Consider the following 23,644-nt stretch of genomic DNA (forward strand, 5'->3'; position numbering starts at 1 on the left):
CCTTTATGAAATGCTACCCTTTGCTTCATTCAGTTAAGAACAGATGAACAAAAGAGTGCTACCAAGGGTAATGGAAGAGGCCTTCATTTTTTCAGTGTATCCCTAAAATCCTAAATATAGATTAAAACACATCTTTTCGTGCTGAAAAACAGCGTGCCCATTTTCAAATTCCTTTAATCATGTTCTCTAGCTGCTTTATGAAGTTAATTACCAAGGCATCTGAAACCACCTTGCAGTACTTCGGTAGTTTATTCAAGCACCACTTGAGTTGCTTCCACTATACTGCCAGGGCTTCTAAAAGTTGGCGTCTTAGCCTCTGTTCTGGATTGAAGTATCAAGAACAAGCTAGAAGTACAAAGTTCAGAAACTATCAAACACTTTTTGAACCTCCAGTCTTCTCTCACTTGGTTCATTTCAGATGATTACTGGGCAGACAAAATTCAAGTTCCAAAGGTATTCCCAGTATTCTTAAAAGTCTTCCTCTTCAGCACTTGGCTTCCCATCTTCCCTTCTCTGCCTCCAAAGTAATTGTTTTTCCCTTATCTCCTGTGTTCAAGTATCACCTTTTCCTTCATTGCTCCCCGCCACTCCATTCCCCAATTCCAGCAAGACTGTCTACAAAGCAACCAGTATCAAAGAAGGCTATGACCAGCAGCATGATAGCACACCACATTGGATTTATTTCTCTCTTCTTATACTTCCCCCATACTGGAAAAAAAAAAAAAAAACAACCCCAAAACCAAAACCCAACCCAAAATATCTATGATATGCATTGAATGGCAAGGCAGCAAAATTTCTTCAATACATCCTTTCAGGCAGAAAAGATAGATCTCCTGCTAGGCATATTGCACTCTCAGGAAAAAAAAAAAGTACAAGAGGTTTTGCTACTTTCCTAATACATCGATGACAGTTACTACTGAAAGACTACCAAGGCTAAACCTTATAAACCTCTTGGCATGTGAAAATCCATAGCTCTTTTCCAAATTGGTTTCCACAGGTACTTTTTTATGCAAAAACAGCTAATCTTATTTTCTGATTTTACGTGACATCCGAGATACCAGTATTTGCTATCATCAATGATTTAGGATATATATGGCTTCAGATTTGCTGAACTTGCATGGATTATTATCTAAATGATTCAATACTCAAGACTTGCTCTTCAGAATTCCTATTTCTTAATATGGTCAATAACTCACACATACAATTTTAACAGGGAGGAGGGCACAGCACATATAGCACACCTAAAGCTTTATAGTAAGGACAGTTAATTATCTATGTTGGTACCTAGGTGTCAAGAGCTATTTCCTCCATTTCTTCGTTACGTTACTTAATTCTCTCTCTCAGTTATCTGATGTGAAACAAGGTCTAGCTGATTTTTCTCAGCTGAGGTTAAATCACTCTCCTATATGCAAAGGCTTAAATTAGACTTTAACATCTGTATAGCACTTTGAATAGAAGATACCACAAAGGTGCCATGTATTTTTAAGTTGATATTTCAACACTGAAGAGTTTGTTTAGTTAATTTAGGAGAGAATTGTTGTGTACAATCTGCAAAAATCAATTGACTTTTATCTTATTTTAAGGGTACCAAACACCAATTCACAAGGTAAACAGCCAGCTGTCGAAACAAGTACACTTACAAGCTTAAAAGAGAAAAATAGTATTTATAAGCTAGAAGGGAAAGTAAGAAAAATACACACACTACCATAAAGAACTTACAGATGCTGTTTGCTGTTGTGTAGCTGCAGCAGCAAATCTTGCCACGTGATTTATAATTGGAGAAAAATTTGTTGGCCCATATAACTTCACTTGAGGAAGGCAAGCCCGATATGCATCAACAATGCCTTGGATTCCTAGAGAACACAAACAGATCATATTCATGTTTTCATAGTAGAATTAGGATGTTTTGAAGCGCTGAATCTTCATAAAACACTGTAATTATTTAAAGTGATGATGCAAAGATTTAAAACTAACCATGATGAAAAAAATAAATGATTCATGAGCAATGAAGGCCTTTGGCTTGACCAATGCTTAGCACACATACTTAACACACTTGGCTTTATGAGTATAGAAAGGCCAAATACTGTACGCTCAAGCGCGTGTAACTGAATTACAACAGTTCTCTTCGCCTGGCAGCTTGTGGTAGTTAGTAGTGTCATCAGGGAGGCCATGTTGAACAGGCACTAGCACCGTCATACTCAAATCAGACAACTCCACACCAGCAGTGAAGTAGAATGAAGTGGCTTGACAACACGAGAGAACTGTTCCTAGCTTACCTGTACTGTGCCCTAGCTGTTTAAAACACTTCTTTCACAAATCATTACAGAAGAGAGACCAAACGCTATTTCTAATAACTAAGAAAATGGGTATAAAATTATTTCCTGCTACACAACTAAACTCATTATTTAGTTAGAACATGCTTCACAGTTCAACTTTCTAGTGTTTTTATCCCTTCACCTTAGACATTTTATTCTCTAGGTCTGATGTTACTTTCTCAGACTTACCATTACAGAATGGGTTTGATGGGTTAAAATTTAATGGGAACTCATGTGACACCTGGCAATACACAAAAGACATAGTCAGGACTGTATATACAATCTCTTCCTGAAGTTAAGTGCTTTTAGTTGTTTTATGTAGTGCATTTATATATTCCATTACCTGAAAGGAAGGAGGAATTTGTGCACCAAATCCAAAGGCTGGAAACATCTTATCTCTAAAAAAGCAATTTTAAAGAAAATTAAGTAAGTGCCTTCCTTTAACAGTTGTCATAGTTCAGTAAGTTTAGCTAATCAGTGCTGCTTTTGATCATTAAAAGTGCTGTTTATTAAGCATTAAGAGGCAAAATTAAGTGTAAATTCCCCCCGTAATTGTTTCTAGGACCAAAACCAGTCTTTAACACCAAATTGGCAAGAATGCAAGCATTTATTTAAATTAATGCTGCTCTTTACATCACAGATGAAAAACCTTGCTTGTCTGCGGTAAACACAAGCTTCTGCTTGTGATTATGTGATTGTGCAGTGATTATGAAGTCTTTTTTAGCTCTACATTTCAGCTCAGAAGTTTCATTCTGATGTATCTGCTGGCATCTTCAACACTGGTTTAAGAAACTACCACAAAAAAATCTATACATATCTAAAAAATGATTTAAATAAAAATCTAAAACTTACGTATCATAATCCTGAATGACCATTCCTACAGACCAAATGGCTGTTAGGTATTCATTAACTCCATTAGGGCTGAGGTAATGCAGAGAGTCTGGAGAGTTAGGGGGTCCATTGGATCCTGTAAAATCTATCCCCACCTGTCAAATGCAGTATTTATATCAAATTGCTGTTAGAAGCAAAACTGTGTTTCTTATCTCTGGCAAAGCCAAAGTGAAAACCATGAAGGAGTTGTAAACAGTAGTTACCAGGACATCTACAAATCTAAAAGGCACAATACTTAGATGCAGGTTTCTTGGAATATTAACGCTCTTAAACAATGCCACTGCAAAACCAGAAGCTCTGCATCTCTCAGAAGGGCTGAAATGACTTTCATTTGTCAGGTTTTCACTGTGTTTACTTTCAGCTACCATTCACAGCAGCTCTTCAACAGCTGTTAAATTAATTTCATCCTGTATCTTGCCATACACATCTTCCCTCTCAGAAGTACGACAAGCCAGACACCACAGAAGCCTAGAGGTAGTTCTTTCTCTGACCTTAACAGGTCTTCTCTGCTTTGCTGGTGAGGCATATTACCAGGGTGAAGACATCTTACTGTTATTTGTGCTGCATTTGGTTCGCAATTACATTACTTAAGGGTCCTAACCCATATGATGGCTTCTGCATATTGCTTTCATTAAGCAAAGGGCCTTGAAAACCACCATGAAGTGCAAAAGTGAAACCTTTGGTCAGAGGAAGAAAAAAAAAAAAAGAAAAAAGAAAAAAGGTGCCTTTATGAAAAGGAAACTTGAAGTAAATCACGTAACTACAAGTTCAGAACTTTGTGCCATGAGTAAAGAAAATAATTTTTTCTAAACAGACTAGATGGACTCTGGCAAAATGGCTTCCCCCCTCCATGCTACAGAACAAACAAAAAAACACCCAAAAAACCAACAATAATCAAATGAAGAGCACAGGCAATCAATTATATACTTCAGTTTGTTCCAAAACTCAAAAGCTACTTTATATAAATGATTTAACTTACTGTGAAATTCAGCTGACACCCACCCATGATATAATCAAGGAATGTGCATTCTACTATGATCTAAAAACAGAAGTTAGAGATAGAAATTAACTTTTTTTTTTTAGGGGGAGAAAAACCATAAGTATTATTGCAGCAACTTTTGAGGTTCCAGATTTGTTATCTTTACCCATTGAAAGCACTACTTTTACTCTATAGATATCCCACCCACCCACTGCAGTGAGGATATTTACAGCGTGTGCCATCACACACTCAGTGCATCAGAACCAGGCCTTTTACAAAATTACAGGCAGAAAACAAAGCTGCTCCAAAAGCACTATCATTTATAAAACAACCTATTATGACAGACTTACCAGATTTTAATTCACCATAAAATGGTGAGTTGGGAAATGCAGTGGTTCAGGAATGGCCTTACAAATTGGTAAGTGACCTTTGCCATACAGATGGCATCTTCGAGAGAAAGTGAGGAGACAGGGGAGGACTACCTGAAAGGAGGTTGTAGCAAGGTGGGTGTTGGTCTCTTCTCCCAAGTAACTAGTAATAGGACGAGAGGAAATGGCCTCAAGTTGCGCCAGGGGAGGTTTAGATTGGATGTGAGGAAAAATTTCTTTACTGAAAGAGTGGTTAAACATTGGAACAGGCTGCCCAGGGAAGTGGCTGAGTTACCATCCCTGGAAGTATTTAAAAGACATGTAGATGTGGTGCTTAGGGACATGGTTTAGTGGGCATGGTGGTGTTGGGTCGACGGTTGGACTCAATGGTCTTAGAGGTCTCTTCCAACCTTAATGACTCCATGATTCTATGATTCTATGACAGACACGTGATTCAGCTGTCAATCTGTCTCCTTATATGAATCAGAGCCCTTAAATACTTACTGTCTGGAACTTTCAGAAATTTTAAAGTTTCTTACAGATTGAGGGTGAAGGCATACTAGATGACAGTTGTTATGCCTAAATACTTAAAAACAAAGAGTCATACCAGAATATATTACTGACCTCACAGTGCTTAACGCTCACAATGCCAGAGTTTTTATAGTTTTTTTTCTTCTGTCTTTTCTTTTCATTGATGCACTCAAATTCAACCTGCATGAATGCAAACAAATCCAACAAAAGCACTATAAATAGCATTTATGCAACAAATCTAAAAATTCTTTACTCTAGGACTGATACTTTGGGCTTGTATTAAAAATGCAGTTTATTTCACTAACAAGCAAAACTAAACCCAGCCTGCCCCAAATCAGCAAGAAAAAAACCATTATTATGACAGAAATCCTCTCTTACCCAAAAGCTTACAAAAACGTTTGTTTAGACAACTGTATTTCAACCAGACAAAGAAATTATGTACCATTTTCCCTCTGAGAATTCTGCTAACAACTTTCTTTTTGGTAAAGACATGGCGATTCAGGCAAAGCATCACTGTTTCCAGCAGCTGTGGCAGTAATGTACAAAATAAAAGCTATATGTTTAAGCTTTCCAAAAATCAGTTGTTGAGGCTTCATCAACTATACCAATACCTTAACCCCCAAGTGCAATCAACAGCTAGCCAGTTTAAGCAGCACCTGCCACCACACAGTCACGATGGCACAATGCAGCATGTCTGGTGCACAAATAGTCTGAGGAGGTATTCCAGACATGCCTTCTGGCTCAGTGCCAGAAACAGGTTCCACTGCTTTGGTTTAAGCTAATTAAGTTTTAAAAAGTGATCTTGCAATTAATCTCAAGTGAAAAAAATGCACTAACAAGGTCAGCACCTGAGAAGTCTACATGCCTCTTCTTTACCTTTTTTTTTTTTTTTTTTGGACATTTCACCACCAGCATCACTTCTATTTGATGGAAATTGTCTTTCAGGGACTTGTTTTTGTACTATGTCAATTGATGAGGTACTCATTAATAATAGCCATGGGATACATAGCATGTACAATCTTTCAACTACATTTTGTAATCCTCCAACCAGAGCACACTAACAGCATGCCTGGGGGGGAAGATACACCTTAAGGGAAGGGGGGGGCGGAAATCGGCAATCCTCCCGAGAATGAAAAGCCACCCATTCACTCCAGTCATATAAGATTAGATTTTTCAGCAACTGAAGATACAGAGTCACACCCATGCTCGCCTCAAGTAAACTTGAAAGAAGTTGTGCCAAATCTCCCACAGGTGCAGCTGATATCAGAATTGTGGGAGTAACTAATGAGCATGCTTGGAGTATATAAAGTCAAATTCTAACGTGCACTGGAAATATTTTAGACATTATCAAATTAATCAGGTCACTCAGGATTATAGGTTAGTTCCCTTTAGAAGTAGAAGAAACCTGGAGCACATTATTTGTGTTCTCTCTTATCTTCGCTTCATCTTACTGACACAGCAATAAATTACTTGGAATAGGTATAGCCACAGTTCTCATGAAAACAACTTTCTTAAAGCATTTCTAAAACCAGCACAGGCAAATTATAACTTAAAATACCTTTTCTTTAAATTCAAAAGAGACTGCACCTATTATGCTACTAGGGGAGCAATGACAATAAATACTTGTATTCTCCTTTACACAACACGCTTCACACTGCACGGGAACTCACTATCACAGTTCTTACAAAAAATATGTGCTTGAAAACGTGAACGTACAAACCTACTAGGTTTGTTCAATTTATGATACTGCTCTATAACAAAAGTGCAGCTTTTTTTTTTTAAATTAAGAAAAACATCTTATTAAAAAGAGTCATAAAATCTTCATTAAAAAAGCAGAAAAAATTATTTTATTAAGTCCTCCTGCTCCCCCATGGGTTTTTTTTGCACACTTTAATTACAGTAATAAGAAGGATCACTGTCAGCCTTGAAAGCTAAACTGATACCACCTGGCCCCTGAAAATCTAGAAAAAAAATGAGAAAAACACCTAAGAGCTCCAAATAGGCAGCATATGAATTACATGCATATGGTATGAGCCCAAAATTCCTTACAAACAATACAAAACCTTAAGAGGCATTAAACTGAACCATACATAATACAAAATGAATTCAGAAACAGGTATCTAGAAGAAAAGCATGGCAGGGCACAAAGCAGCAATCAAAAAAACACTACAGCCAAGGTTAACTCTTCACATGCAACAGCTCTGAAGAATTTAGTACAAATGCAACACCCCAGGTGTCAGAAAAGTACAAGCAGACACTCAATATATCCCATTATTATTAATGAAGGAGCAGTTCTGCAGGTTTTATGGAAATAAAGGAAAAGATGGTAAAATATTTTGACAACATACATGTGCATAAAACAAAGACTTTTATGTTAAGGTTGTTATGCCACCTTTCGTCTTCTAAATGTAAACCTTATCTATTAAAAGGTTTGCAAATTGTTATAGTTCATAAGAACAAGAAGGGTAATTTCACTTTAAAGAAGAGCCACCTAATGTAACACATTCAATTGCCTTTTTGTGCAGTGGCATAAATGTTGAATTTTTTCACATTCACTAAAATATGCATGAGAGCTGGTAAGTGCCATACTTGAAATACACTTGAAAAATACTACAAGCTTTGGCCTTTTAACTGCAGCGACATTCGTACTGCATTCTGCCTTTGACACTCTAAATTTTTTGATTTCTGTATTTTTATGATTAATTAAATTCATTTGCGCTGATGGCTGGGTATTTAGATATGTAATATTAAAAACTGCAACCAAGATATTAATCCTAGGAAAGTGGATGCATAGTGTAAATGCTGAGTCAGCCTCAACTACAGTAGCATTGTTAAGGTGTAGCCTAACACAACTTTGATACCTGCAAGTCAAGTGACATAAGTTTTGCTGCAAAATGAGTAAAACAGCTTATCAAAAACACACAGGCAGCTTAGACTATGTAAGACTTACAGGTGAGGACCGAGATGCTTCCTTCAGTTTTGACATCGTAGTTTGAAAACTTCCTATGAGATCATGAGACCCATCACTATCATAGTCATAGCACTCAACCTAAAATGAAGCATTTTTTCAGTGTTGGTAACAGAAATGGCCCGAAAAAAGCAATAGACACTGCAATGGCATTTCTAGTTCAGGCAAACATGAACCTCCAAAACATTCCTAAATCTCTTACATCACAGAGTTTTTCCTCACATTGCAGTCTTAGAATTGCATAGAGTTCCATCTAAAAATTACGGATTAAGATTGGGTAAAAGCCAATATACCCAGTTTCAGAACAGATCTTCCACTGAAGCAAAGGAGAGACAAGAATACTAAGCAGTGTCGCGTCCCGCATGAGCAGGTAACATCAATTACATTGAACTACATTTTGGGAGTGAGGGGGTATCGGAAGAGTAGGAAATCAATCTGTAGGGTTTTTTACTCTCATCATGGATTAAGAGACTTAGTTAAATTTCCCTAATACCTCCAAAAAACTATCTCTGAGCATCCAGCTAAAAATATAGTAAATCAATTATTCAGCGATCACAAGAGTTGTATTAATACTTTTATATTACTTTATTAATCTTCAAGATAACTCAGAATTTATAAGCATATGAAGGTTCAGCCCTAAATCTAGAAACAGGACTTGAATATATATATATATATATTTTCTTTTTTTTTTTTTTTAAAGATTAGCAAATTTAAACAGTCACTACAATCCACACTATGGATCAGAACGTCAACTAAAAATGCCTCTTTTCCTGTATTCACTGTTTAATGCTAAGTTTTACTATTCAGCCGACTCATCTTTTAACACCCCAACCCACCAAAAAAGGCAGAACAAGTGAAAAATACTTTTTTTCCCTGTTTGAGAACCTATCAGTTTGAGTGAGCATAATTTTACTGCTGTTACTTTAACCTTATAGTGTCCTCAAATTTTTGTTTTTTTTAAAAGCTGAACTTATGAATGTGCCCCAACTGCCTTTCTAGATAAAAAGCTGGGTATTTATCTATAATAGCATATGCTAATTCCATCCACTTCTGATATTTTATTTCAGTTTAGCAAAACAGACATGCTAGCTAACTTAATCAAATCACAGAAAAACAAATTAAAATAATTTAATAATAATTATAAACAATAATAAATCCCCCATTATTTGGAATCAAAACATAAACTTCAAGAACAACTTTTCTGAATACATATGGCTTATCTATAAACAGCTATTTTCACGTCCATCTTTCCAGACTGAAAAAAATCCTATGTTATATTCAAGAAACAATTTAGTTGATTACTTGACCACTTCATTTAGGAATAACAAAGTAAAGCAAACAAATTCAACATACACTTGAGCTTCTGAGAGGAATTAACTTTCTGAAAACAAACAGTAATGTTGAAGTACAAAATATGATGCGTAGATTGCAAGTTCTACACTGTGCAGAACATGCCTCTATGTTGTGGTTTGCACTACTCCTACAACATTTTGAATGCACTAATAAATAAATAAAATACATGCACATGCACTGAATAGCAACTTAAATCTCATACAAGAAGCCACAGTACCAACAGACTAACGTTCATGGCAGATGCTGTGTAAAAATTCTTTTGAATGCCATAAATTAAGCCAATCAAATACTCAGCCAAGTGCTTCAGTACCTGAAATTTAAAACCGAAGACATTTCCTGAACCAAAAGTTATGATACCTGTTCACAGTTAGCACAGTTATTTCTTTTTCCTTTTAAAGGGATTAAAGTTTGTCTTGCTTGATATATTTGACCCATCCAGGCCAATTTTCAATACTTACTCCAGGCAAGACAGAAATATTACTTTTGTTCTACATATGCTCTCCTGGACATGCAATAGCGCTAGGGAAGCACGTGATAAAATTGCATATATATTTTCCCCAGCAGAAGTAGGCATGCTTGCTCCAGATGAAAGGCTGACTTTTTCAACACAGAAAGACTTCACTGACTGCAGACACACTCACATGGAATATAGCAATAAATCCAGAAGATAAAAGAATCAACTTAGTTTGTGTATCCCCAGCAATGCACAAACTAAGCCATTAAATAGATGAAAAGCCACTCATTATGGAAAAGTTGGTGGTTTTACTTACTATGACAAATAGCCCATTACGTATGCAACTGTGCACATATAAAAGTGTTAAAAGTATTGTTTAATCCTTCAACAACATTATAATACAATTCTGTCTGCATTTTAATGTTTGAACTGATAGCTCCCGGATTTCTAAGTTAAGACATAATCCTACTGTCTGTCTGCAAGTCCATAATAACTCCAAGTAAAATCTATTTCCTCTGGAAATAAACCTACACTTCTGAGGTAAGATTCCAAAGAACAGACTTCATTAAAATGATGATAGAGCTGAGAATAACTCCATCTTAATAGATATCTTTTAACCAATGGTCTATAGTTTTAGCATGGCTGTTTACTGAAAAAGAGAAATATATTTACAGTATATGGAAATGTAAGAGCTGTCACAGCTATTTTGGGGAAAAGGGAAGCAGAAAGGCATGAGAAGGAAAAAAAAACACAGAAGCAGCAAGGGAAGCAGGTTCTAGGCTTGTAAAGTCGTTCATTAGTCTGCTCTGTAATTATATATTTAAATCTATACAGGTGCTTGTAACACCCAGATCCCTGTGGCTGTTAAGCATTTTCCAGGACTGCCTCAAGTCATATGACTAATACCTGTCACATGCAGATCATGCTCTCATTTTTCCTTTCCAGAGGAAGAATGGCAAGTATAGTGGTCTGTTTCATTTGGGTTTTTTGGGTTTTTTTTTTAAATGCTAAAATAGCAGGTTCCTAACGTATTCATAATATCTTATAAATGGCATTTTGATTGGTTGTTTAGCTTCCCCTAAAGGGAATTCCTGAAGAAAAACATTCAGAAGTTAAACATAGTTTATTCAAGATAAGATTTGAAGATACAAAGAGTTAAAGACCAGTCCTGGTAAAACTGCCACTTCACAGGTTTGGTTGACTTTCTGACAGAAAGTTTCATCTGGGGAGAAAAGTTGCTACATCTGGTATCCACAAGATACATGTAGACCACATCTGTTATCTCAGCCAGTATATTAAGAATTTCATTAGCGTTCCCTGTTGCACCAGTAACAAAGTATTACAAGATCCATAATACAGCAAAGCATATTCTAGCCTTTACAATGCATCTTTCACTATGCAGTATCTTAACACCACCAATATTGGTTGATGCAACACTAAAACTGTACGATCTAAATAAGAAACTGAACTGGACATTTCAAAGCTACTTATATTCAACTGGTTTCCCAGACTTTCAAAGACTAACTTTTACCAGATAATGCATCACAAATATGAGATTTTTTTTTCCCAAAACATGCATGTATCTCTGTGACTTTCAAATAAGAAACAAAGAGGCAATAACTAGAATAACACATCCTCCATTTATTACATATCCTACTTTTTTTTAATGCGTTGATTCATACACACATTTCAGATACACTACCTTGATTGACTTATCCATGTCACTGTAACACAGTGAATTGAGAGAGATTTTAAAGGGCCTCCAAACCGGATTCAGGTTGTTTTTAATAACCTGTAAAAAAAAAAATTCCAGAATAGTATTGTTCACAAGAGTGGAAAGTAGTCACTGTAATTGGTCATACCTTCATGTCATGATTTTTGTAAGCAAAACCAGTTGACTAATGCTGCTGTCAATCACTTCCTGCAATCCAAATCCTAACATATAGGATATAAACAAACAAAACATTTCTAACATGCAGTAGTATTGTCCAAAAGAGATGGTATCTTTCAACTCCATATTTTTCTAGACTGCATTGTGATCTACTATATCATTCAGCTACCACACTGCAAAAAAATAAATTCCTTTATCGTTACATAAATATTTTTTTTAAGAAGCACACACATATATATATACACACACATTCACACAAACATATATGAAAGTGTGACTTACCAAAAAAACATGGAAAAAGATTACACTGGAATTTCTGAATACATCAGTGCTCTGGAAGATTACAATTCACTCCAGCTTATATTTATTCTGAAATGCCACTTACAGAAATGTTCCCTCAAGAAATTCATGGTACAGTTAAGCAGAAACAGTGCATGAGGATAAAAAGACACCCTACTGCACACAGTCTCTCAAGCTGAATGCTAAATAAGTGATATTTAAGAATAATACTGAAGGATCTGCGAATTTGTCAACTGGAAAGTGTCTGTAATATACCCAGTACACCAAATAATGGTCTCAGAAAGCACAAGAAACTACACACAACAAGCAATACTTAATTAATAATACCTAATAATAGTAATACTTATACTTCCAGTACTGTAGGATTGCAGAGAAAGAAATCTCTCTTTTGCAAATAAAAACAGTAAATAATACTTAGTAACATAAAAAGGTTTTTAAAATCTGTAACATAAAGAACTAATCCTCCAGACAGTTCTAGGCTGGAACAGCAAATTCTGGATTCGTTACTGAAGTTGAAGATGACTGAAATACTCATGGAAAAGATACATTTTATGTAGAAGAACCGCCTCATGAGAGAAACTATTTTTATAAATCTGACACAAAGAGGATTTATACTTCAACATCCGTGCTTCAAAATTAATACGGCCACAAGTTCAAATGCACACAGTACCTCAGTTGTGACTAGGGCCTGAGCTTCCACTACAGTGAGAAGTTTTGAACCTACGCCTACCCTGTCAGTTGCTGCCACAGGACCTTGGCACTTCCCTCCTGGGTGGAAGGCTGCTGCTGCTCAAGCACGTTTTCCCCTCACTCAGCATTATGCTTGGCTTGCCCTTGCTATGCAAGCATTCAGTGTAATTACTTCCATTAGTAAATGGTACAGCTAGGTGACACTGACATAAGAACAGCACAGTCACAGGAATGCTCAAGTTCTAACCTTAGAGTAGCACTGAGACAAATGTCCCTGTGTGAGTACGCAGTACCTTTTCAAAACATTTGTTTTCTTCTAGATTGCAGAAAGTTTAAAAAAAAAAATTTCCGTTAAAATAGGATGGCATAAACCAGAATCAGAGTAAGGTAGACTTCTCATCCTGTCAGAAAATCAGTGGAAGAGCTGAGGTGATTTCTAACTGGTCTGCATGTCACCTGCCAGACCATTCTCTTCTTTCTGTTAGGCACTGTACCTCTGGTGCTGTGACACACTGGAAATCAAATAACCTTAATCTCTAGGTTGTTGACTGAAAATATCCTACCTCTGTTCTGTGAACCATCACCCAGTTTCCATCTCCAGTCTGCTTGTGGAATTCCAGATAAGGATCTGACTTTCCAAAAAAATCCTGTATTTAAAGAACATGTAATTATCCCAGAACAGCCTGTGGCATGAATGCCGTTAAATGCTAGTTAAAACACACTTAGATTAACAAAAGGTAAACTAAATATTCAGGGAACAAAAGCTTTAGATGAAGAAATGCAAGTCTGATTATATTGCCACCTGTGAAAGAGAGGAAGAAAATGGGGCATGTCCATCAATTTAGGATAAAAGTTCTGCAGTGTCTACATACGAAATACCTGACAGTACATGCAAAAGAATACTTGTAAGTACTATGATGCATAGTTAGGAAATTAAAGATTTCATCCAGTTCAAAAAAGTATCATTAAATTGACTGGGAAAAAAAATAACATTTTTTCCATTTTTTTTTTAAATTTTGTTTTTAAAAGTCTTTCTAAATACAGGTTTTTTTAGCCAGCCCCAAAATATTTAACATAACAGATTTATACACTCCAAGTACACTCTTTACCATTTAATCGAGAGAGCTAACAGGTAATCATTTATACAAGTACTCAAACCAGTGGATATACCAAAATGCCCTTATCTTTGTGATTAAATGTAAAGATTTACATTTAAATGGAAGCGTGCTATTCAAGAAATATCCCTGCAAGGCACTTGTCTTATTTAGAAATTATAATTCATTTCAAAACAGTTAATGAAGTTACTCTGAAGCAATCTTTCTTCAATTTCTTTTTTAGTGTAAGAAAATCTTAAAGGATTTAATTAGTTCAGCAAAAAATAAGAATGAACATTTTCATGTTTCCTGTTTCGACAAGAGTCTGATTTTACTACTTTATCAAAGAAACAGCAATCACTTAAATACCTTATTGTCCAGTTTCCTTGCTTCTACTTCCAGTACAACCACCCTGTTATCCTTCACTTCTTCTGCTGTAATCTAGATAGGCAAACAACAAAAAATACTTATTTTGTATTCAGGAACTACATAATTTTCATGTACTCACAACACTCCTATGACAGGTCCATTAAAAAAAAATCATGTCTGCTCACAAATGAAGCATTAAAAAATGGGGTGGGGGGAGGGAGGAACAATTTGATTTGACATTGGGATTCACTAGATGATGACACTGACAATTAAAGATACTGTCCAAACAGTAGCACATCGGATGCCCTAATTATTTTGATGGATGCAGTGAGACTTATAGATGCAGATGGTGTGCTGCTCTCCATTTGGATGACAAAGAAATATTAGTGGAGGAAAAAAAAATGCTTTAAGATACTTTTTACAGCACTGTAGATTAGACACGCTGTGTTCAAGCTACTAATTAACTAAAACAACCCCCACAAAAACATTTAAGGATAAACGCTGACGATATTTATTGTCTTACCGTAATACTTCCTCTTCCAGCAGGTCTGCCATTTTTAAGTACTAATGGTTTTGTTAGAGTCCTGCTAGAAACTATCTGCCAAGACAAAATTTGAGTATCAAGCATTATTAGCACAATTTAATAGATTTTTCAAAGGAATGAGATGAGATAGTGAGGTATTTTCATTTTAGGAATTTTTCCTTCAGCATGAAGATGACAGCATTACATTTACTTCCCATGATCTCCTATAAATAAATAGGTAATACTTGATACACTTCAAAATTTTAAAACACATAGGCAGATGAATACATACAGTTTCAGGAGCAATATGAAATACAATGTCTTGTAGTAACACGATACACATACATGAACAAAGATAATACCTTAAGTTCCAATCTCAAATTGTTCTGAAGTTTTTCATACATACCGTTCAAACACATGCAAGCCATGTTTCATAAATGGCTTCAGCAAACAGATTTATAAACACAATGTTTGTTGTGCAAACAAACATCAGCCTCCCCCTGCAGTGTTTCTAGGTGATTTTATTTTATCCTCTTCAGGCAATGCTTTCTCAGAAGCGTGTCTACCCATTCTACAGGTCCTCCTTTACTTTAAGAATGAATGATTGTTACTGAATATCATTTCACAATGCCCCCATCTTCATAATGCACTTAAAATAAAAATACTTTAGACACAAGGGAGGAAAAATCCCAAGACGACTCTCGTGAGAAGAAGTGCCTTCAAAGGATCTATTAGAAAGAACAAGTTAAAAAGAAGCTGCCCAATTGTGAGAGCACCAATAGCAGAATTTGACAGGGAGCGAAATCAGGCAGAACCAGAATCACTGCTTGCCTTGAGTGGAAAGCAAATTACAAGGTTAACATGGCCCTTGTGAACACTCTTAGGTTGCTATACACCAGTTCTCTTTTTATGGAGCATAAAAATAAAGAATTTGAGTATTAGAGTAAATAAACAGCAATTACTACTTCGTGCTCATTGACAGTCCACATACCTTCAGACAGCAATCTGGACAGTCACCATTCTAGAGTACATTTCAGGGCATCATCTCAAGACCTTTTGCAAATAAAATGTATATACACAGAACTGAGGCTTGAAAAAAACAGATGAAGGGAATCCTATTCAATTTAAGAGTGCCCCAACTACACAAGAACATAGTGATGAATTTAAGATAAAAGTGGTTAATAATTTGCATTAACTTATATTTTCTTAATTCTAAGGGAAATCATCTGTATACTTACTTGTCCCAGTGTACACTCCAATTCTCCTAAGAAGTCATCGTCATTCAGATCAAAGGTTTTGTTATCGATGTCATATATTCCAAATTTAAGTTTCTGAACAAGCTCAAAATAGTAATCAATTAGGAATTTCTTGGCAAACTTTGGGTTCAAGGAATTCTTAACTCTTTCTGTGCGATCAACCTGCAGTTACAGAGATATCACTTTATCCAGTATTTCACCAACCAAACAAGCACTCAAATCAAATAACGTATTATTGAAGACTTCCAAAACTACTTCTTAGTATAAAGCCGTATCTTCCTACAAACCTTTCATCAAATATAAATAACCACATTACATTACAAAACCCACTGCTGAAAGTCAGAGATATTTGAGGACCTGTTTTTCTTTGCTCCCTGTAAGGATTATCTACTCCTGAGTAGGGAAGACCAACATAAAAGTGGTATATTGTCAAATCCAGGGTGAGACCCTACTTTTGGAGTACTGTATTTATAAAAGCACATTTAAGCACTTGGAAGGCTTCTTCTGTTGGTCCACACATGGCTGGGGGAACAGTGCTAAAAATCAGACAGGTGTAAGTATTTATTAGAAAACAATTATTAGTGTGCTACCTGTATAACTATTATAGACATAATCTAGTGAAAAGTATTCAGAGGTGCTGGTATATAATTAAAATGTTCTAATGAAATCACATGCTCCAGTGTTTTAAAAGGTCCAACAAGTTAGACTGTGTTTTTAGCAGATTCATGAGAAGCATCACACTGTACCTCATACCACTGCTGACCACTCGTGTTCTGGAGAAGCACACACAGCGGGTCTGACTTGGAACCAACATCTTTATCCAAGAGATTGGTGCAGGCAATAGTCAGCTCCACCTTTGTCACACACTGTGCCGCCATTTGTTAAGCTAGAAAGCACCACAGAAATCATTATTTTTAAAATGGACTAAAAAGCAAACAATGGGATTGTCACAATGCACTAATTCTCTGACTGATCATTAGAATTGTCAGCTTGTCAGGAGAGAGATTTGAGGCTCCAAATGCAAATTTAAGATTTATGATGTACCAACATTACAGCATTACTGTCATACTCTTGGCTTTGCCACATAGGTATAAAACTTCATTTCAAAATCTGCAAATAAGAAACAAGATCGGGTTTCTTAGAATGCTTGAGGAACCAAATGGAAAACAGGATACACCACAAAGAAAGCACAGTGGTTTGAACTGCTGACAATAAAACTTTGCAAGCTTTAAATTACATCCTGTAAAGCCCACATGAATGCCAGTATCTTGTAATGTAGATATTAATAATAATTCAATGAATAAGGGAAAAAAAATCATATTATATACTCCCCCACCAAACCTTTGTAACAAAACGCTGAAGCCACGAGCATGGCAGAATTGGAAAAGGAATTTAAGTGGGTAAGAGGAATAGGTGACCTTGCTTTAGTAAATATTCAAAAACAACTACAATTTCTAATAATAGGTATAAACAACTTCGAAGTCAAGTAACAACTGAGAATTAGGAGGAAGTGTTCTTTCTGGAGGTTCATTTAAAAAAAGAACAACTAAAAGCTTTCTCACATTTCCTCTTAAGTATCTCAATCATTCTCCACTGAAACTGAGAAGACCAGCAGATATTACAAACCTACAGAAACAACTTCATTATCAGTTATGAATCCTACTCTGGGATAACATGCATTTGCAAGCCTAATTAGGTCTGAGCAGCAGATGTTTTCTATATAAAAAAATCTCTATAATTATACTCTTCAGGAATACAGTTGATCATTTCCAACACCTCTTTGGGAGGTAAGCCTCTACAGTATAATTGCCCTTGACACTAAAGAGAATAAGGACGGAAAGGCATCTGCTTCTATCTAGCCAGCTCACTGACATCATACACATACAGTGTACTTGAACATGAAAGTATACTTAACCCAACCCATCTCTCTTCCTTTCATTGCATTCATATGACTTTTGGTGAAAAGGAACTTTTTTTAGAGGCAAAAAGGGAAAGGAAGATGGAAAAGAGGAACGATGAACTGAAAACAGCAGAAAGAAAACACTGTGGTCTGAGGGAATTTTCCTGAGGCTTCCTGTATTCCACTAGGGCACACTTCACATTGCCTCTCCGTCTCTGTTTTGCTATCTTAGAGATGGACCTTTTGGAGACTGAAGTAAATATAAATAATCTGTAAAGGAACCACTCAAACATCCATGAACACACATTACTGTTAAGAAGCATGTCAGATTCATGGAAACCCTCCTGCACCTCCCAAACACCTAAATGCAATTCCATCTTTAAGTATCTTTTGCTCCCATGACTTTACCAAGTTTCAGTCATTGTCCTTGAGGGGAAAAAAGTGAAGCTCTAAGTATTTAAATTGTTTTTAAACCAATGTTTTTTAGGCTTAGAAAGCATACCTTTAAAGAGCAGTCTGCCCCCTTTTTCCTGGTTCTCTTTTTATACTGGTATTTTCCATTCCCTATTGCTTTCCTGGCTGCAAGACAGAGCTCATTAGCAGTCAGTGGCTTTGCCCACAGAATCCAGTGCAGACCAGCGCATGACTCCTTAATGGCTGTTTCCAGAAAAACAACTTTCTGCTGACAAAATGATGCTCTAATACCCACTGTTGCTGCAACACCAAGTAGAAAGGGTTTTCATGACATTCAACAGAATTCAAATTTGAATTGAGACATATTTCTGAAAACAGTCAAAATTTTCTTGCTCTAACTTCCCTGAAACTCCTTATTATTACGAGTCCCTGAGAGGACTTGTAGCCATATTTCTTTTGTTAAAGTAATGTTTCCAAGAGTGGAGAGCACCCAGTCAACCTAAAAATCTGGTCAGCTTTTTCTACTTAGCCTGTGTGTGTGTGTACATGTCCCACTTCTCTTACTTCACAAGTACTTTCTCACATGAATACACCAATTCTGTTACTTCCTCTCCTCCTCCACGTGTCCCTGACTCTCCCACTATGCAACTAATGTGGGAAAAGAGCAGATTTAGCAAAAAGAGGTGCTGTGCAAAAAGCATCCTTTAACACAGACAGAAAGGAAGAATAAAAAAGCTGCTTCCCTTCCCTGAAATGCAACTGCTCTTGTTTGAAACCTAATAATTGCATCCATATTAGATAAAGACAACTTATAACAACATGCGTTTATCCAAGTGGAGGATACTCAACTTCCCAAATCCTGAGATGGTCCTTTAATCTCTTCCATGTCCAGTTTTGCAAAATCCAAGATGAAAAATAATGCAAGGCATTTTCCTCAGAGGTTTTGAGGATATTAGAAACCAATATTCGTATAATGGGTTGAAGAGGTCTGTAATACTTCTAATGTATTTCAAGAAATAATTTTGCTATTTTACTTGGAAAAAAAGACAACATGATTATCCATAATACCATAAGACTGGTAAGTTTTACAGTAAATAGTTGTATACAACCTGATTTTCAATAACATTATAAACATTAAAAATTAGTAAAATACTTACTAGTGAGAAAAAGTCATATCTCATTAACCCAAAACAGTATTTATGGTACTGAAACTCAGTACATAAACAACAGATACTTCTCTTACAACATTGCAGTCATTACAGAACTTGCAGAGGGCACACAGATGCTTCACATGTGTGAACTCGGAAGTCTTTTAAACAGCAATAGCTGTTGGAGCTCTGCGTATGCTGCACGAATCCTCGTAATCCCATACTGCATAAAAGGAAGAATGACTCCAGCTCCACCCAATTCTCCTCACGTCTGAAAGCCTGTGGTAGCTGAAAACTTCCAAAACGGGTTCTGGAGGTGGGTGGTAAGATTCCTAAAGATGATAAACACCCTCAAGGATCAGTCACTGTCAGGTAAGTAAGCATGCTCTTGTTGAAGACTTGATGGCATACAGAGACTGGCAAATTGCAGTCTCTTCAGGATGGTGGAAATAAGAAATCATGGCTGCACTAGTGCATTACCTCTTGAAATACTATTCTACAACACACTATCAGATCTAGTAGACAAATCACATGCAAAATATTCTAGATACGTGACTAGATTACTTGCACATTTGGGATACTGGAGTAACTTCACATGGACAGATGATATTGTTTGGGCTCTGGTAGGGTGAGCCTTGACTGCCAGTAAGTTACATTACATAACAAGAGACTTACTTATTCAATTAGTTATTGTTATGAAAGTAACTACTCTCCCCATTGGCCAAATGTTTACACATTTTATGTAAACTGTGTGCCAGACTGAAAAAGTCAGTACCATATACAAGCAGTGCTCCAATCCTTCTTGGATTATTAAGTATTTCCCATAAACCTGGGCAGATGACAACATGGAAATAAATTAATTATTCAGACTATAAAAATGAAAGTCTTGAACCAAGCCTAAACCTGAAATACTGCACATGAAGCTTTACTGTCCTGAACATTCAGTGTATGCAGTTGTTCAGTCTCTGCTCTTTCAGACAGGACTAAGATACCATTTCTTGCAAATAGAAATTTTTGTGGTAAAGATCTCTAGGCCTGTATTCCTCAGAACCTCTTTTATCGCATCTCAGACCAAGCACTTACAGCACTTCTTGCAACAGCCTTTCGCAAGAAGGGTTCCGGTGAAGAGCTGGCACAAAGATGGACAAAACAAGATTTAAATGAAAATAACCTGGGAGACAACATCCATCTGACAATATAACCTGCTCAATCCATAATCTCAGCATAGTCCTCTAGCATCTCTTTGTAACAGTTGCATATGCAAAGAGCAAAGAATCATAGAATCATAGAATCATAGAATCATTGAGGTTGGAAAAGACCTCTAAGATCATCGAGTCCAACCGTCAACCCAACACCACCATGCCCACTAAACCATGTCCCTAAGCGCCTCATCTACACGTCTTTTAAATACCTCCAGGGATGGGGACTCCACCACTTCCCTGGGCAGCCTGTTCCAATGTTTCACCACTCAAAAGACAACATATTCCCAGAAAATGCCACATCTGCTGCAAGCTGACAATGAAATTATGACAAACAGATCCTTCCTTCCACTGATGTAGTAGTAGCGACACAATTTCTAGTGATCTTGAACTACATGTATATAAATGTATATTTAAAAAAATCTCAAGGTAACCCTTCAATTCTCAAGGAAACGGACCACCTCACAGGAGCTGACATTTCATAAAAGTTACAAAGGCTAAGCTTGTTTCATAACATAATTTCATCACTGCATTTGAAAATTAGAGGCTTCTCTAAAAATCATACCTCTAAATCCGAATTCTGGCTCCTCTCTTTCTCTCTCTTTACAGACAATACAGCTGATAAAATTCTCATGCGGCACTAGCTGATATGCTCACAAGTTCAATAACAGAAGCAGCTCAAAGCAATACATCTCAACTTGAATCATGCTGTAAGTATTTAAAGAACCACACAAAACCTTGAGTGTAAGCCGCATCTTCTCACATTCACTATTTAGTATACACAAAGAAATTATATCATTCTTAATTGAACAAGCAAGATTACGCTGATAAAACCCTAATGACCACAGAACTCCTTTTACTGGGGATTACGCCAAACAAAAATAAGAGCTAATACTTAAGAAATCTGAGGCATATGAGTGTTTGAGAAGGAAGACATTATTTTTTCTATGGGAAATGAATCATCTATTTACACAAGCTTCATCATACCCAGGCAGTTCAAATATTTATCTACTGGATTGGTAGCACACTGGTGTAACAAGTCAGCCAACTATATGTAGATAGTTCCTATATATAAAAATCTATCATTAAGTTACATTAAATAGAATTCTAAATATGTTCTTTGGTAAAAAAAAAAATCCCACTGCACAGACCAGAAACTATTAATTTGACTTCTAGGATGCCTGTTCAAAAGATGACTTAGAAACAGCCATTTCTAAATAAACTTCTGTTGACCTTTTTATTCCTGAATTTTAAGCATATCTTTAATGCTGCGGGTTCTTCCCAACACCCTCCTCACACAAAAATATTTTAAGAATTTTGGGTGATGTTTTGATCCAAGTGAGCTAAACTATAAAAGGTAATATTGTGCCCTGAACAAGAAAATTAAGAAACACAGATCTCCTGACTTTGAAATTTAGTTGTTTTAAGCAGACAGCATTCAACCAGGGGAAAACTTGTTTCATGTATATATGTTTTATCAGAATATTTTTATGTCAATTACTTCATGGAAAACAATCTACGAACTATTTGAATAGTATCTTAAATCATGTATTCTTTGTTGCAATTTCTCTGTGTAGAGCCACTGACTGACTTTACAAAATTAGCATTATCCAGAAGAAAGAAAAACTTGTGCCTCACTAAAACTTGCTGCATTTTATTGCAGAAACAAGATGCAAGTGATCACACGTTTTAGACTAATCCTTCTTACAGTCCATTTCAAGACTGGTGTGTTGTAACACTGCATTGTTACAAATACCAGTTCTTAAAAATGAGTTTATGGTAACTTACCTCAAAGGTCTGCCTCTGGGCTTCTTGGCAGAAGGCCAAAACTTCAGCAGTAGCATTAAAATGTGAAATTAAAGGAAATTAAAACCAAGAATTGTTATTCCCATATATCAACCAAAGTAACAGGTTCAAATGCATATACTTTGAGGAACTACAGCTCCTCTTAAAATAAATAACCTGTCCAACAGTTTTATGTGTCCATGACAGCAGCACTGTAAAGATTACTTATGGGAAACTCAGAGTCTTTGTTAGAGAACAAAGTACAATATAAATTAGATATTTAAATAGTCCAGCAAGAAAAGCCCTTTAAGATTTTAAGAACAAAGATCAGATTACCTTTTTTGTCCTACTCATTTAATGCTTTTTTTCCAATCAGGTGATGGTGCTTTAAAGTAAGTAGATCAAAATCAGTAGCTTGCAAGTTCCCAATGGGGCTTATGCTCTAAGAAACCTATGCTTTCCTATGCTGCTAAAGGTCACCTAAGAAAAATCCGTAAAAACACTATCCCACAATGGTCTGGCATATCATTTTGCATCTTAGTATAAACAATAACACTAACTTCAAACTGACAATCACAAAATTACACTTTACTATAGCCCAGATGTATTTCAAACCTTCCTATAGGCAAACCAAGAGCTCTCCCGTCAGCTGTCCTTTAATTCTGTATCATAGCAGCCACTTGCACTCTGCAATCACTGTGCCTGGGAGGCATCATACATGCTCTGCATATACATAAGCAGTGTCTCTGAACACAGGCACACAGCAATCATGCTGCTACCTGGAACCACCAGATTATTGCACATGTGCTAATCACCTACCATGAGGACTTTGTAATAACCCTCCTGGATGTGAGAAGCACGAGAAGCAAGTTGCCACCACTAGAACTAATTCAGCTGGCTCCTAACTGTGCCTTGGATAAAACACTGAGTGAACATGTGCACTCGATCCAGCTACAGGATGGGAAGGATCTACAGGATACAGCCTCCTTTCAACCATAAAAGAAAGTATGAAGCAAGTGATCCAAATCATTAAAACTGTTTCTTAAACAGAAGCTCGGACTCAGCAACCCAGCCCCAAAACTCCTACGTTCAGAAATCCTTCAAACGCTTAATAATGCCATTTTTAAATCCCTGAGCAACAGCATCTCATCTAAAGCAGTACTGAAGACAAACCAAAGAAATTAAACATAAAACAGTAAAGAGCACCATAATTCTA

General features: G+C 36.4%; 1 protein-coding gene across 2 annotated transcripts in view; it reads right to left on the reverse strand.

Moving 5' to 3' along the window:
* Positions 1-23,644, reverse strand: part of CPNE3 (copine 3) — a 28,691-nt gene that overhangs the window by 2,463 nt on the left and 2,584 nt on the right. For both annotated transcript variants that reach the window (XM_076329457.1, XM_076329456.1), the window contains exons 3-15: positions 16,729-16,868; positions 15,965-16,144; positions 14,727-14,801; positions 14,204-14,275; positions 13,304-13,387; positions 11,562-11,651; positions 8,035-8,133; positions 5,178-5,264; positions 4,186-4,245; positions 3,168-3,301; positions 2,659-2,713; positions 2,505-2,556; positions 1,720-1,853 (exon numbers count right to left, since the gene is read on the reverse strand). In XM_076329457.1, coding sequence (XP_076185572.1) covers positions 1,720-1,853; positions 2,505-2,556; positions 2,659-2,713; positions 3,168-3,301; positions 4,186-4,245; positions 5,178-5,264; positions 8,035-8,133; positions 11,562-11,651; positions 13,304-13,387; positions 14,204-14,275; positions 14,727-14,801; positions 15,965-16,144; positions 16,729-16,860 — 1,254 coding nt within the window. In that variant the 5' untranslated portion in view covers positions 16,861-16,868. The remainder of the gene's footprint in view (positions 1-1,719; positions 1,854-2,504; positions 2,557-2,658; positions 2,714-3,167; positions 3,302-4,185; positions 4,246-5,177; positions 5,265-8,034; positions 8,134-11,561; positions 11,652-13,303; positions 13,388-14,203; positions 14,276-14,726; positions 14,802-15,964; positions 16,145-16,728; positions 16,869-23,644) is intronic.

This window comes from Aptenodytes patagonicus, chromosome 2 (assembly GCF_965638725.1).
Source record: "Aptenodytes patagonicus chromosome 2, bAptPat1.pri.cur, whole genome shotgun sequence".
Classification (NCBI taxonomy): domain Eukaryota; kingdom Metazoa; phylum Chordata; class Aves; order Sphenisciformes; family Spheniscidae; genus Aptenodytes; species Aptenodytes patagonicus.